Source organism: Tilletiopsis washingtonensis, assembly GCF_003144115.1.
Source record: "Tilletiopsis washingtonensis strain MCA 4186 unplaced genomic scaffold FA09scaffold_1, whole genome shotgun sequence".
Lineage (NCBI taxonomy): Eukaryota > Fungi > Basidiomycota > Exobasidiomycetes > Entylomatales > Tilletiopsis > Tilletiopsis washingtonensis.
Window position 1 is genome coordinate 12,539 of NW_020311998.1, and position 13,761 is coordinate 26,299.

Here is a 13,761-nt window from a genome sequence, read left to right on the forward strand (position 1 = left end):
GATTGAGAGTGTGTTCACGAGCTGAGAAGCTGAGAAGCTGACGAGCGGTCGAGCGGAAGGATGTGCCGTGCTGCTCGATTACTGCTCCTGGGCGCCCATGCCGTCCTTGATGCTGCGGATCAGAGAGGCTGTCAGCTCTTAGAGTCGACGCGAGCCGCGAACTGTACTCACGGGAAGTCGCTTCTGTAAGCGGACAGGACAAGGACAGAGGTTCAGCCGATGCGCCGCAAGCGCGGTGCCGCAGCGCTGGTCCGTGCGTCTGCGTCGACGGCGAGCAGCGCACTCACCCCGCGAACTTCTTGTAGTTCGAGCTGCAGGGATCAGAGCGTCAGCACGGCGAGGCGCACAGGCGAGAGGTCCCGCGCTCACCGGATCTGGTCCGCGATGAAGTTGTCCTTCTGCTGCTCGACGGCCGTCTCGTTGCTCTGGTCGCCCTGGCCGGCGAACTGCTGGCCAGCATCCAGTACCTGCGCGGGGGTCAGCGATCAAGTGTCGCAGAGTCGATCGGATAGGACGTGCCTTGTCGAGGTAGTCTTCAGCGGCACGCGTCAGCAGGAGCCATGCTGCGGCCTCTGCCCGTGCGCGGCGCACTCACCCTCCTTGCGCTCGCCCGCCTCGCCGCCGCCGCCGGCGTTGTTGATGGCGTCGCCGAGGCCGCTCTTGTCGTTCTTCAGGAACGAATTCGCCTGGTTGATCATCCCCTCCATGACAGGCGTGTGTGCGTGGGGTGGGAAGGTGTGGTGGTGTCGGTGGTGTGGTGGTGTGGTGGTGAGGAAGAGGGCCGGCGCGCACGGGCCGGGTGCTCTTGTACCTGCGGCGCGCCAGCGGGCCGCCGGCTAAATTGGGCGCGCCTCGCTCTCGCAGCCTCGCCGCCAGCACAGCCGCTCTTCAATTGCGATGCACCTGCTCGATGCAGCACTCAGAGCCTGAGAGCCTGCCGCCTGTCTCCGCTTGCAGCCTGTGCTGCCAGCGCGCTCTGAGCTAGTCTCTCCCGCCGCTCCCCGCGTGGCTGTGCGGAAGCGTCGGCTGCAGAGGCGTGGCGCTGCCTGCTGCTGTGCGCGCCGTGCGCCGTGTTGCTCTCTGGCCCGCAGCCGCAGCCTGAGCCGCTCGCTGCTCAGAGCCTTCGCTCGACGTGCTGCTGCTGCTGCTGCTGCCTCTGATGGCGCGAGCGTCGCGCAGTCTCGGCGCTGCGGCTGCACCTCCTGCTGGTGATGCTGCTGCGTGCCGCTGCCCTTGCTCGCCGGCGCTTCGCTTGGCGCGCGCGGGACGCCCACACGTCATCTGGAAGCGCTAAAAGAGGCGCGAGGCGCAAGCGAGCGAGGCTGCCATGCCGAGCATGAGCCCCGGCTCGCTGCTTTGAGGCGCCGGCACGCAGCTCTAGTCTGCTCAGCATCAAGCAAAGGACAGGCTCACAGCCATGGCAGACGAGACGCAGCACGGTCTGGCACAGGCGGTGACAGATCAAGGTCTCGTGAGGTTGCGTCGGGTAAAGAGCGGACACGCAGGGTCACAGGCGGGCGACGGATACAGGCGACGTGAAGGAGAGAGTACACGGGGAGAGAGCCTCAGATGCGCAGGCGGTAGCGAGGGTGGCGGTGCGCCAGCGTCTCCTCTTCCTCGGGCGTGAGCCCGTCGAGGCGGTGGTCGCGCTTGCCCTGCGCGCGCTTCTTGTTCTCTCGCGTAAGCAGGAAGGCGAGCAGCATGCCAATAAGGGCAATGGTTGCGCCATTGGCCGTATTGAGGCCGTTGCCGGGGCGCTGATCGGGCGCATACGCAGGCAGGTACGTCCACGTCGCGATGAGGCCGCCGACGTTGCCCATCATGATGACGGTTGAGATGGCGCCGGCGCGCTGGCTGTCGTTGACTGCATTCGTGCTCGCCCAACCAGGCAAGATGGCGCCCAAAGGGAAAGCTGAAAGGGCCCCGAGAAACGTTGCCGCATAGCGTACGCTACGGTTGCGAGAGCCGAGGACCATGGCGTACGACACTGCCATGATCGTGCCGCAAAGGACGACCGAGATCCAGCGCGGGCGCTTCTGGAAGTAGAAGGGGATCGCGAGGACGCTGATCGCGCCGACGATATACGGCGGCACGGTGAGGAGCTGAGAGACGTGATCAGCAAGGAGCGGGTGAGCGTCCGCTGCGAGCAGACCCACCTGGATGATGACCGTGCTCCTTCCGGGGAAGATCGCGCGCACGATGGTCGGCGTGAAGAAGGCTGCGAGAGGGTGTCAGCGCGCAACCTCAGGTGTCGCAGCCGCTGTTGCTGCTCACCGATCCTGCGGGCGGAGGCTTGTCAGCAAGAGGAGAGCTCTCCGTCAGACGCATGCGAGACTCACCCTTGGACCTGGTCGCGCCGCAGCCAGGGAGAAGAGGAGAATCGGTTAGCTGTCGAGGACGGCGATGCGGACACGCTGACTCACAGCAATGTTGTCGAGAAGGAATGCTAGTCCGGCCAGCATGGAGGTGGTATTGAACACACCTCTCAGGATCATCTTGCCACGCACTTGGTCCAGCACGGCGTTTGCGCGCGGATTCTCGCTCGCAATCCTGGCCTCAGCGAGCTCGCGCTCTTCCTCGCTCAGCCAGCGCGCGGTTCCGATCCGGTCTGTTACTGTGAAGTAGGCGATGACGCCGACAGCGATGGTCACGAGTCCCTCGATGAAGAAGCTGTTGCGCGCGGTCAGCCTCTCGCAGCTGCATGTCAGACGCTTCGCCTCACATGAGCTCCCACTGGCGGATGATACCGATGTTGTCGATGGTCAGGATCGCCGATGCGAGCAGGCCGCCGACCGCGCCAGCCAGCGGTGCGCACACGATGTAGCAGGCCAGGCGGAAGACGAGTTCGTCCTTTCTGTACCAGCGCCTGTTCAAGGTGGTTGGCTTTCAGCATGCAAGTACAAGACGAAATTGGCACATACGACATATAGTAGGCGATGCCCGGGAGCACCGGCGCCTCCGCAGCGCCCAGCAGGAAGCGCACGGCGAGCGCTGCGCCGAAGGGGTCGTTGGCGCTGCCAACGAAGGCGAAGCAGAGCGACAGCAGCCCGAAGACCATAGTGGCGAGGGGAAGGAAGCGACCAGGGCCCATGCGCTTGCAGAGCACCGTGCCGGGGATCTCTGTGGATGACAAGCGTGAGCCGCCCGCTACCACGACGCAGCGCCCTTGACCACCGCGCAGAGCCCTTCATCCCCCGCCGAGCCTTCGCAACTGACCAAACAGGATATAGCTGACGTAGAAGATCGACAGGAGAGTGCTTTGGGTCGCCGGAGTCAGCGTGAGGGCCGGCGCCGCGCTTGCAGCTGCCTCACTTGTAGTCGTAGCCACGCAGCTGCAAGTCGCGCTCGAGGCCGGCGAGTCGCGCATTGCCAATGTCTGCCGGCGCTCGTCAGCAACCGCCACGCTCTCCAACGCTCTGGCGACGCACTGGCACGGTCGATGAAGCACCAAATGTAGATGAGTGCCACCTGAGAAGCATGAGCCATGGCAACCCAGCAGGACGCTCGCACGGCGCACTCACCGGCGGGAGAATGTGCAGGTCGATCTTGCGGCGCAGACGCGCCTCGGCCGCCTCGTCGAAGCGCACGGCCGCACGACCAAAGTCGTCGACGGCACCCTTCTCGGTGGCCTCGCGCAGGTCGGCGAGCGGGTTGTGCGAGATGGAGCCCTTCTCCTCGACGCTGCTGTCGCGGTCCATGGTGGCCGTCGCGGGCGCTGTGGCGTCGGCGGCGTGCTTCTCGTCGGCGAGCGTGGCTGGCTGGGTGTGTGACATTGCGGTGGTGACCTCCACGGTGCGGTGCTGCGGGTTTGTGGGAGAGGGCGCCGAGGCTGGACGGATGCGCCTTATGAGCAACGCGAAGAGCACACGCGATGCCGCGTCATGCTTCCTCTCCTTCCGCACCGCCCGCTTGCGCCGCTGCTGTGCTGACTCGCGCCCCGCCGCGTCGCCTCTCTGCTCCGCGGCTGTACCTGCACGCGCACTCTGACTCCAGCATCCGTCATGCAGGGACCGAGGCGGCCAGCAGCGGGAATCGCGGCCAACTCGCGCCCGGCCTTGACTGGGGCTGCTGCGCCGGTGCCTGACGGTGCTTTGCATCTGGCTGTGCTCTGGCATGCTGCTGATGCTGGGCTGGCTCTGCCACTGCTGCGCTGATGCTCCTGCGGCTGCACTCCCCGCACGTCGGCCGTCTACCCCGCACAGCAGATCGTGCGCCGCCGAGGGGCAGGCCGGGCGTGACAGGAGTGCAGAGTGGCTGCCTACGGCCGGTTCCTCGGCGCTGGCAAAGTGCCGCATCGGCTCCTGCTGCACGCCTGCGCTCTGCTGCTGCATCTGGTGCTGGATGCTGCGTCGGCCGCTGCAAGGCCATCACTTTCCGCAGCAGCGCGACAGCTCGGCCGCCCGCGGCTCCGCTGCCCAAGCCTCCGGCGCTGCGTCTTGGCGGCGGAATGGCACTGGCCGGACGCCGGACGGCGGGCACTCGCTGCGGCACGCTCGAGGCTCGAGCCGCCGGCGCATCGCTGCACTGCGCACTGTGTGCCTGACGCTGTGCAGCTCTTCCTCTGGCGAGGTGCGCCGCTCCCCACACGACGGCCGCGGCAGCACGTCGGGCCGGCGCTGCCCTGCGTTCATGCGTTGACCGACGAGCGAGGCGTCAGCCGCGTGTTCCGGCCAGGCCGGCGCTGCGCCGCAGCCGGCCGACAGACGGCCCTCGCGACCCCTCATTGCCAGCAGGCGGCCCGGTTGTGCCTCTGTGGCAGCTGCACCGCCCTGCTCTGCCGCCTGCTCGCGACGCTTCTACTCCGAGATGCGCGGCGCGATCGAAAGTGGTGTGTGTCCTGTGCCCCTGACGCTGTATGTATGAGGGCAGGACAAGGGGTGCAAGGGGCGATGCTTCGAAAGAAACATCCACCGCCAGCAAACTCGCTCCCACAGGGAGAGCGCTGGAGGCGGTGCATCTTGGTGAGCGCCGCATTGACCAGCCTCCGGCAAGCGGCAGGGCGCTCCCGTCTTCTCCACGCTGTCAGCTTGATGCAGCCCCGATTGCGCTGTCGTCTGTTCGGGGCTCCGAAAGAAGGCAGGGAGAGGCTCACGCGGGGCAAGCATGAGAGCAAGCAGACCGGAAGTCGCGGCCTGTGCCGCGTCCCACTGGCTCGGGTGCGCAGAGGAGCGTCTCTTCCGCCCCAGGCGCCACGCCGGATGGGCAGGCACGGATCCGCAGATCGTGCCTGACACGATCACGCCGCTGAGCTGATAGCGCATGGGATGGATTGACACGGGTGACAGAGAAGGCAGCAGGCGGGTAAGTAGAGGTGCGGCTCCGGGACGCGTGGGCGCGCAGGGGGTTAGATGGAGGTGGCGTGGCATTCGTGCGGCATTACGACTCGGCAATGTGCGAGATCCTGCGCAGAGCTGTCAGCGGGGTGCGCCGCCTGCGCAGAGCACGCAACTCACTGGGTCATCTGGTTGCCGTCGAGGCAGCGGATCTTGAGCGTCTTGACGTAGACGTTGGCGTCGGCGGTGTACGTGTACAGGCCGGCGCGCTGCTGGAACGCCAGCACCGTCTTGACGATGAGCGCGGTCGTGCGCGCCTTGTACACGTTGACGAGCGGCCGGATCGGCACGCCCGCGGGCAGCGGCGGCAGGTGGTCGAAGGCGTGCGGCTCGGCAGGCGTAAAGGCAAAGCTGTTGTCGCGGCTGAGCGCCTTGTGCGCGGGCACGGGCGCCGAGGGGCACGACGGGTCGACAAAGGAGTGCAGCAGGTCATTGACGGCGAGGTCGGAGATGAAGAGACCTGGGTCGAGCCGTCAGCAGCCGCACCTCCGCTCTTACACACACGACTCACCAAAGAACGGAACGCAGCCCTCACTGACCGTGCCCTTGGCCGTGTTGCCCGATGCGCCGTAGCTCGAGGCCGGCGCACCGCGCGTGCCGGCAAACGTGATGGGGTCGTCGATGCCCGCCTCAGGGATCATGTCGCGCATGGCGTTGCGCATGAGGCGGAAGTTGCGCAGCGGGCTCGTAAACGACTTGAGGTCGCGCAGCACGCGCATCTCCCACATGCCGACCTTGGCCCACGTGCGCCGCAGGCGCTCGACCCACGGCGACTGCAGGCCGAACACGATCTGCGCGAGCGACGCAAAGTTGGACTGCTGGTAGCATTTCTGCGCGCAGGGGTGTCAGCTTCTACCGATGATGCGCCGCACCTGGCACGACTCACAAAGGCCACGCGGATGAACTTGGCCACGACGGCCGCACGCTCGTCGACGTTCTGCGTGAGCACGATCTCGCTGGCGACCCAGTTGCACGCCAGGTTGAAGCGCGCGACGATGGCCTCGACGGCGCCCTCGCCGACGCGCTGGCCGCGCTGGCGCGCCTCGGTCTTGCGCCGCACGCGCGCCTGGTAGAAGCTCTCCCAGTCGAGCACCTCGCCGACGTTGGCCTTCCAGTCGTTCGACACGAGCTCCTCCCACGAGACGGCCTTGAAGAGCTCCGCCTCGATGAGGCACAGCTGGCGCGCGACCGTCTCGGACGTCGCGCCCAGCAGGAACGAGTGGTGCACGGGCGGCAGCTGGAACACGCCGCGCGGCACACCGAGTGTCGGCGTTTGCTGTGCTCGGGCCGTCGAGCGCCGCCCGCTTTGCGACACAACGCGCGTCGGCGAGCCGAGCGGCAGAGGAGCGCTGTCCTTGACAGCAGGCAGCTGTGACCGCTGGGCTGCAAGCGTGTCGCGCGTGCTCGATGCCGCGACGGCGTCGAGCAGGGCGTCGAGCTCCGTCTTCGAGTCGGACGATGCCGCGGCATTGAGCGAGTCCGGCGCCAGCGCTCGCACGGACGCGACAGAGTCGACCTCCGCATCGGACACGTCTGCATCCGCCGGGTGCTCGGCAGGCGGCGCGTCGCCGTCCTCGCGCGCCTTGCGTGCGCAGCTTTCCAGCCACAGCTTCTCGACGCGCAGCGCCTTCTGCCGCTGCTTGTCCTCGTCGATGACGCCCTCGAGGCGCCGCAGCGTCGCCTCAATGTCGCCAGCCTCCTCCTCGTCGCTGTCAAAGTCGTCGAGCTTGAAGCCCTTGACGAGCTCGTAGCCCACGAGCGCCTCGTCGGGATCAAACAGGTCGGTCGTCACCGTGCCGATCACCTGCGGGTGCAGGGCAGCGTCGGCGGCACGCTGCTGCTGCATGGCGATAATCGACGGCGCATAGCTGCCGTGCCCGAGCGAGCTGGCGTGACCGTGTGAGCTGAACGAGGCGACAGACCGTGCGTCGATCGGCCGGCCGTAGCCGCTGGCCAGCGTGTCGAAGCTCGAGCGCGCGGGCTCAGGCTCGAGATCGTGGACATGCTTGGCCATACGCAGGTCGCGCGCGCCAGGCAGGCGTCGCAAGGCTCTGCGCACAGCGCCGTCGTCCTCGTCGCTGGACAGATCTGTGATGTCGTCGATCTGCACGATGTTCGGCCGCGCGGACATCGACGAGGCTGAGCTCATCATGCTGAGGCGTCCGTCGTCAAAGGCGCGCGACATAATCGTCGGCTGCCGCTCCTCGGCCGAAAGCGGCCCCCGCTCCGGTGGGCCGGCAGTCGACTGGGAGCGCAGCGTCTGCGCGCTCGTCGTGTGGTGCAGCAGCTCGTTCTTGCTCGACAGCTCAAGCTGCTTGTGCTCTAGCTCGAGCGAGTGCAAGTTTGCGGCGTCAAGAGGTGCCTGGCTCGTGGCGCCCAACAGGCTCTCGTCTGCGATGTCGAGACCCTCGATGCCCAGCCCGGCCTCGTGCGCGGGAGATAGCTTGTCAGCCTCACCCTGAGAGAGATCCAGCGACGATGCCGGGGTGCTGCGCGCCGGCGCACTCGTCTCGGACTCGTGCAAGCCGGCGCTGTCGCTGCTCGTGTGGCCAGGCCGCGAGCCGTCCTCCGACGAGAGCAGCTCGCCAGAGTCGTCATCGTCGTCGGAGCGCAGGCCAAAAAAGTTGATAAAGTTCTCGAGCCCGCCGCGGATGAAGAGCAGGTCGCCGCTGTCGTTGGCCTCAAACTCGAGACCCTCAAAGCCGACGGTATCGCGCACAGCCGGAAAGGCGCCCGAGTGCGCTCCCCGCGCGCCGAGCACGCGCTTGAAGCGCGATATCCGCCCGACAGTGTTGACAAAGACGCGCGAGATGGCACCTTGCGACGACGGCAGCGTTGGAGGCTGCTGCGGCGCGGGCGCAGGGCCCTGCGGCATCATCGGAGCCAGCGTGTGCCGGTGCGCGCTGTTGCCCGCCACAGTCGGCGAGATCGGCGAGCCCAGCGCCGTCGCGGCTGCCATGTTCAGCTGCACGTTGCCGCGCTGGCCGGCGCCGCTGGGGCGTCCCGAGGCGGGCGACTGCCGCACGTCGTCGCTGCTGGCGTCGCTAAAGTCCAGATCGACGTGCTCCTGCGTGCCGGCAGAGCTGACACTGGTGTTCGCCGGACTGCCGGCGTCGTGGACGCTGCCGCTGCTGCTGCTCGCGGTGCGGTGGTGCTGCACGCTGTGAGACGACGGCCTCCGCCCGGCGTCGTGCATCAACAGCGCACTCATGCCCATGCTCTGGTACTGCGCCTTGAGCGAGCGCACCGTGTTCTTGAGGCTGCGCACGATGCTGGCGTCTGCTGGCCGCGCAGCCAGGCGCGGGTCCGCGCCGAGCGCATTGAGCCAGTCGGTGAGCTGCTGGCGCAGCTGGCGGTCGGGCAGGAAGTCGACCTCAAAGAAGTGCAGCAGCCAGTGCTTCAGCACCACGTAGGTGCGCACGCGCACGATGCGCCGCCGGGCCTCCTCGCGCGGCTCGACGCGCTCGGTCATCGCCCAGCGGAAGCGCAGCGTGAGCAGCTGCAGCAGCGCCGACGGCGTGATGAAGGTGCGGTAGGTGTAGAAGAAGTCGGCGAGCAGGCGATTGTCGATCTCAGACGTGAGCTCAGCGACCATGAGCGTCGGCGTCGCCGCGATCAGGAACGCTCGGTCGGGCGGCGGAAAGACCGTCGACGGCGGAGGCGGCACCTTGCTCGTCCGGCTGGCGCTCCGCGGACGGGCGGTGTTCCTGTTCGGCGCGTCGGCGACGCGTGTGCTGCGTCGCTTGCCGTCGGGCTGGGGCGTGGAGCTAGGCCCTGTTGTAGGCACCTCTGCCGGCGCCGTGCGGCCACTGCGAGCGCACAGCACGAGCCCGCCCTCGCTGTTCTCGGGGTCACGGACGGCCCAGAGCGCGAACCGCGGGTCGTCGCCGCACGTGGCCGACGTCGTCGCATCCTGTGCCGACCGCTCGCTCGTGCTTTCCGTGGAGGGGCCCGAGGAGCCCGAACCGACGGACGGCGTCAGGCTCGAGCGGTTAGAGCTGCTCGCGGAGCCTTGTGCGTCGTTGCTGAGCGCGTAGTGCTGCAGCACATCGAAGATGAGCGTCTCGGGGTCGGAGGAGCGCGCAAAGGCGTGCTCGTCGTCGTCAAGCGGGCCCCAGGCACGAGATTTTCCGCCTGACGACAGTGCGCCGGGGCGCACATGCTCGTCGCTTGCCCGCGCTGTGGCGGCCGAGTCGGTGCTCTCGAAGCTCTGCGCCTCGCGCAGCACGCGCTCGCGGATGCTCGAGCTGAACGAGTCGCCTTCCTGCTGGCGTCGTCGCCGCGGCGAGCTGCCCTGGCTGTGCTGCGGCGACCGGCTCGACGGCGAGAAGGCCGGCATGTCGTCGAACAGCGGCTCGCCGAGCTCGAGCATGCGCGGGATGGGCGACCTGACAAACTCGTTGGGCGTCGCAGGCGCGCCATTGATGCCGAGGTGCTGCCCAAAGGGCGTGGCTGCCAGACGCGTCGACGGCATCGACGCGGCGCCCGAGTCCGAGCTGGCTCGCGAATGCGACGTGCCGCTGCGCGGACTGCGCGCGTCCACGATGCCCTCGCGCAGACCGAGGATCGCACCCAGCACGTCGCCGCCCTGCAGCCGGCCGTCGCGGCGCGGCGGAGCGCGCAGCTCGATGGGCGAGTCGCTGATGCCGCGCGAGACGGGCAGCAGCGGCGTGCGGCCGGGAGCGCGTGGCGCCTCTCGCCGGGCGTCGGCGTTGCCGCTCTCTGCAGCATCCGGCGCAGACGCCTGCGAGCCAGCCTCGCGCTCCTCCTCCTCCACGCGCGTGCTGCGCATGTCTGGCGTGCGCGACGCGCCCGCGCCGGCAGCCAGCAGGTGCAGTGCGCGCAGCGTCGGGATGCTGCGGCTGCCCTTGAGGTTCTTGCGCGGCTTGGCGTCGGCCGCGTCGGCGCCCTCGGGCCCGCGCTGCGCCAGGCTGGCGAGACCGGCCGTCTCGGAGTGCGACTTGGGCATGGCCGCGGCGGGCGCGGGCGCGGCCGCCGGCGCGTCGCCGCGGTACTTGAAGCGGTAGATGATGCGGCCGCCCTCGAGGCGCTTGGCGGTGATGCGGAACGGCGTGCCGGCGCCGAGGTCCTGCTCCTCGGCGGCATCATGAGCAGTCACGGCGCCATCATGTGCCTCTGTGCTGCTCGCCGGCTCCTCGTAGGGCCGCAGGTGGATGCCGTGCTTGGCGGCGAGCAGCTTGACGGCGTTCCAGTTGGTCGTCTCGACGTCGGGCGCGGCAGACGGCGCCGACATGGCGGCGGCGGCGCGGGCGGGCGGCAGCGGGCTGGGCGTGGCTCAGACTGCGGTGCGCGGGCAGCACATGGTGGGCGTGGCGCGGCAGAGGGCGCGGGCGCGCGGAGGTCGCCAGCGGGCGGATGCAGGGCGAGGCGCAGCGGGTTCGTGAGGTATCGCAGGGCAGAGGCGGGAATAGCAGAGCGGCGGGACGGACGGGAAGACGGACGGCGGATACGATGCGGGCGGCAGCGGTGCCGAGCTGGGAATGGGCCTACGAGACAGGAAGAGCGGGATGAGTGACGATGGGAGTGGGAGCGAGAGCGGCGGAGCGCGATATGGCTCTTGGCCTCGGGGGCCGCACCGCGAACACGGCACGGCGCGCGTCAGGAGCAGCACCGCGTGGGCAGCACGCAGCAGCGCGGCGGGCCGTTGCCGCACACCGCACGCCGCACCCGCCGCCGCACAGCAGCGCCATGCCATGCGTCCCTCAGCAGCCCCCTTACTCACATCGCGCAGCATCCAGCATGGCCCTCGCAGCTGCGGATGGGCCAGATGTGGCCCGGCCCGGCATTGGGCTGGGCGCTGCACGTGCAGCGGGACGGCGTGGGAATCTCGAGGGCGCGCGCGTCTCGCGCGAGAGTTTTTGCCGCTGCCGAGCCGAGCCGCTCGCGCCTTGCTCCTCGCCTTCCCACACCCACATCCCACGCTCCGCCATGGCACCCAGCAAGACCGACCTCAAGCGCCGCGCGCAGAAGAAGGCAGACCTCGAGGGCACTCGCGTCCCCACCACCAAGGGCGGGTGAGTCGGGCGGGACGATGTGGGGCGCAGCGCGGTGCACACGACACCCGCTGCTGGCGACCTGCTACTGACGCTCCTTTCGCAGCGTGCCGCTCAAGGCGCCCAAGGAGCAGATCCAGTGCACGTCGTGCAAGGCCATGCTCGAGAAGCGCCAGGTGCACCAGCTCAAGCTGCACCACGAGGCCAAGCACGACAAGCTGCCCTTTGCCCAGTGCTTCCCCGGCGTCGAGGCCTAGCGTGGGGCGCCGTGTATTTGTCGTGGTGAGTGGGCGGTGGCCGGGCTGGGTGGAACGGATGCTACGGCCGGTGCACTCTCTCTTCGTCCTGTCACTGGGCTGACCCGCCGCTGCTCAGTGACTCGCATTGGATATCTTAGACCAGCACGAGTGCGCCCGTCTGCAGAGCCACGCGAGCAGCTCGGATCAGCAGTCGAAGCTTGGTGGTGCGATGTTGCGCAGCTGGTCCACAGGGCCAGCGCAACGCGGCGACGCTTGGCAGTGCGCTGGAGAGTGGCTGCGACAGGGCGTCGCCGACGAGCACGAGGTGGCTCAGGGCCGCGCAGAGCCAGCCCGAGAGCAGTGTGAGTGGCAGGACATGAGGCAATGGCAGCAGCGGCAGCGACGACGTGAGTGCGTGGCAGCGCGGTAATCTTGCGCAGACTGTCTGGAGCAGCCTTGCTCGAGGCCATCGACTTCGATGCCCCTTGAGCCTGCGCAGCACGATGTAGCTCAGCCACGAGGTCACTCCTTGCGCCCTCTTCACACTCAAAGCGCGTCCATCAGTCTATACAATAACGCAGAAGCAAGTCCGCAGCCCCGGAGACTCATTCGCCGTCGAACGGCACCACCAGCCCGTCCCATGCGACGCGTATGTCTGGCACGCCGCGCTGCTGCGCCATCAGGCCGGCCATGGCGCCGTTGAGCTCGGCGTCCTGCTGCGCCACGAGTGTGGCCGCCGCCGGCTCGAGACACGGCAGGCCGTCCTTGCGGCCCTCGCTGGCGCGCTCGTCCCAGGCGCCCGCCCACCAGCGCGGCTCGCCGCCCTCGCCGCGCGAGTGGCGCTTGCCGTTCTTGCGCGGCGGCGACTTCTGTGCCTCGTCCTCTGTTGGGCCACGCGCTATCCGCCATGCTCGCAGGTCGCGCGTGAAGCGCTGCAGTCCGGCATCCGTGTGCTGGTGGTTAAGGCGGTGCGTGAGGTCCGTGAGCAGGGCCAACCGCGGCTGCTCTTCTGGCGCGCCCGGCAGCGAAAGCGCCATGGAGCAGGCCTGCGAGAGGGAGAAGTGCGAGGGATGCCGGTAGGGCGAGAGTGCGTCGAGGACGAGCAGCTGCGAGCCGCGCATAAGCGCCGCTGTGCTCGCCGGCGCGTGGTGCAGGTCGGAGAGGTAGCTGAGCGAGCCTATCCGGAAGCCGAGCGCCGGGAAGGGCTGCGCGCCGTCGAAGCCGTGCTGCACGGGCAGCGGCGTGACGAGCAGCTCCTTGCCGTCGCCGTCGCGCAGCGTGCCGCCGTCGAGCGCCTCGATGGCGAATGGCCGCTCGTCGATGATGTGGAAGCGCAGCGCCCCGACGCTGCCGCTGCCCGTGGCCTTGCCGCGGTCGACGAGGTAGGGGAACATGGCGGCGACGCCAGCGTAGCACGCCTGCGTGCAGTACACGTCGACCTGCTGCTGGATGGCGCCGCCCATCGTCCACGCGCGCAGCGAGTCGAGGCCGAGGATGGCGTCGGCGTGCGCATGCGTCAGCAGCAGCGCCGTGATGCGCCGCAGTCCGTTGGCGGCAAAGGCGGCGAGCGTGGCGGTGCCGTAGAACGTCGGGCCGCAGTCGATGAGGATGAGGCTGCGGCAAGGAAGGTTAGTGAGCCGCTTGTCAGCACAGCGTCTGCGGCAGCCGATCCACCCGCCCATTGCTGCTGCCAGCTGATCGGCTGCCGTGGCCAGCGCAAGCCACATCGCGCCCACCCTCTGCCACTCGTCCCGTGCTCTGCACGCACCTCTCCTCTGCCTCGCCCTTGCCCCTGCCCACGACCGCCACGCTGCAGCACCCTCTGCGGTTCTTGCTACCAGGCTGCATGGCGTCGCTGCACGTGGCACACGCCGGCGCCGGGCGTGCGCCACTGCCGGGCGCGGGCGGCAGCGTGCAGAGCGCCGTGGGCACCTGGCCCGACGTGCCCGTGCCGAGAAAGAGCAGGCGGCGCAGCCAGCGCGCCGGGTCGGAGAGCTCGGGCAAGGGCAAGGGCACCTCGGCATGTGCTGCGGCGGCAGAGGAGGCGGCCATCGTGCGCGTTGGCCTGGCAGGGAGCAGGGAGTGAGGAGGCAAGAAGCAAGAAGGGCGCCGAGCAGCGCGGCGTGTGGAGGCGCGCAGCGGCAGCAGCACAGCTGACACCGCCGCACCTCGGCA

The 13,761-nt window shown here is 68.6% G+C and overlaps 5 protein-coding genes across 5 annotated transcripts; 1 reads left to right on the forward strand and 4 right to left on the reverse strand.

Moving 5' to 3' along the window:
- Positions 1-78: 78 nt before the first annotated feature.
- Positions 79-1,419, reverse strand: FA09DRAFT_335684 (hypothetical protein; the record flags this gene model as incomplete). Its single annotated transcript, XM_025743781.1, has 5 exons — positions 79-112; positions 172-183; positions 288-311; positions 370-467; positions 1,414-1,419. 5 exons carry the CDS (start codon positions 1,417-1,419, stop codon positions 79-81), a joined length of 174 nt encoding a protein of 57 aa, XP_025601318.1.
- A 14-nt stretch (positions 1,420-1,433) lies between these two features.
- Positions 1,434-3,823, reverse strand: FA09DRAFT_327021 (MFS general substrate transporter). The gene is made up of 9 exons (XM_025741239.1): positions 3,522-3,823; positions 3,429-3,468; positions 3,313-3,376; positions 3,217-3,257; positions 2,922-3,120; positions 2,723-2,866; positions 2,420-2,670; positions 2,157-2,218; positions 1,434-2,102 (listed from the first exon to the last, which is right to left on the reverse strand). Exons 1-9 carry the CDS (start codon positions 3,771-3,773, stop codon positions 1,566-1,568), a joined length of 1,590 nt encoding a protein of 529 aa, XP_025601319.1. The 5' UTR covers positions 3,774-3,823; the 3' UTR covers positions 1,434-1,565.
- Positions 3,824-5,252: 1,429 nt separating this feature from the next.
- FA09DRAFT_357661 (ras GEF) lies at positions 5,253-10,867 on the reverse strand. The gene is made up of 4 exons (XM_025744862.1): positions 6,220-10,867; positions 5,845-6,163; positions 5,454-5,793; positions 5,253-5,401 (listed from the first exon to the last, which is right to left on the reverse strand). The coding sequence occupies exons 1-4, from the start codon at positions 10,585-10,587 to the stop codon at positions 5,377-5,379; spliced, it is 5,052 nt and encodes a 1,683-aa protein (XP_025601320.1). The 5' UTR covers positions 10,588-10,867; the 3' UTR covers positions 5,253-5,376.
- A 415-nt stretch (positions 10,868-11,282) lies between these two features.
- On the forward strand, positions 11,283-11,604 carry FA09DRAFT_335687 (hypothetical protein; the record flags this gene model as incomplete). Its single annotated transcript, XM_025743782.1, has 2 exons — positions 11,283-11,368; positions 11,454-11,604. The coding sequence occupies 2 exons, from the start codon at positions 11,283-11,285 to the stop codon at positions 11,602-11,604; spliced, it is 237 nt and encodes a 78-aa protein (XP_025601321.1).
- Positions 11,605-12,134: 530 nt separating this feature from the next.
- On the reverse strand, positions 12,135-13,673 carry FA09DRAFT_327025 (hypothetical protein). Its single transcript, XM_025741240.1, has 2 exons — positions 13,355-13,673; positions 12,135-13,200 (listed from the first exon to the last, which is right to left on the reverse strand). The coding sequence occupies exons 1-2, from the start codon at positions 13,636-13,638 to the stop codon at positions 12,192-12,194; spliced, it is 1,293 nt and encodes a 430-aa protein (XP_025601322.1). The 5' UTR covers positions 13,639-13,673; the 3' UTR covers positions 12,135-12,191.
- Positions 13,674-13,761: the final 88 nt, after the last annotated feature.

Bases quoted from the DNA above. Each gene is read 5' to 3' on its own strand.
- FA09DRAFT_327025 (XM_025741240.1), bottom strand. From the start codon at position 13,638: ATGGCCGCCTCCTCTGCCGCCGCAGCACATGCCGAGGTGCCCTTGCCC. The intron at 13,201-13,354 runs GTGCGTGCAGAG...TCCTTGCCGCAG, and splicing joins AAGGGCGAGGCAGAGGAGAG to CCTCATCCTCATCGACTGCG.
- FA09DRAFT_327021 (XM_025741239.1), bottom strand. From the start codon at position 3,773: ATGTCACACACCCAGCCAGCCACGCTCGCCGACGAGAAGCACGCCGCC. The intron at 3,469-3,521 runs GTGAGTGCGCCG...CATGCTTCTCAG, and splicing joins ACCTGCACATTCTCCCGCCG to GTGGCACTCATCTACATTTG. The intron at 3,258-3,312 runs GTGAGGCAGCTG...GGCGACCCAAAG, and splicing joins CTGCGTGGCTACGACTACAA to CACTCTCCTGTCGATCTTCT.
- FA09DRAFT_357661 (XM_025744862.1), bottom strand. From the start codon at position 10,587: ATGTCGGCGCCGTCTGCCGCGCCCGACGTCGAGACGACCAACTGGAAC. The intron at 5,794-5,844 runs GTGAGTCGTGTG...GGCTCGACCCAG, and splicing joins GGGCTGCGTTCCGTTCTTTG to GTCTCTTCATCTCCGACCTC. The intron at 5,402-5,453 runs GTGAGTTGCGTG...AGCTCTGCGCAG, and splicing joins GACGGCAACCAGATGACCCA to GATCTCGCACATTGCCGAGT.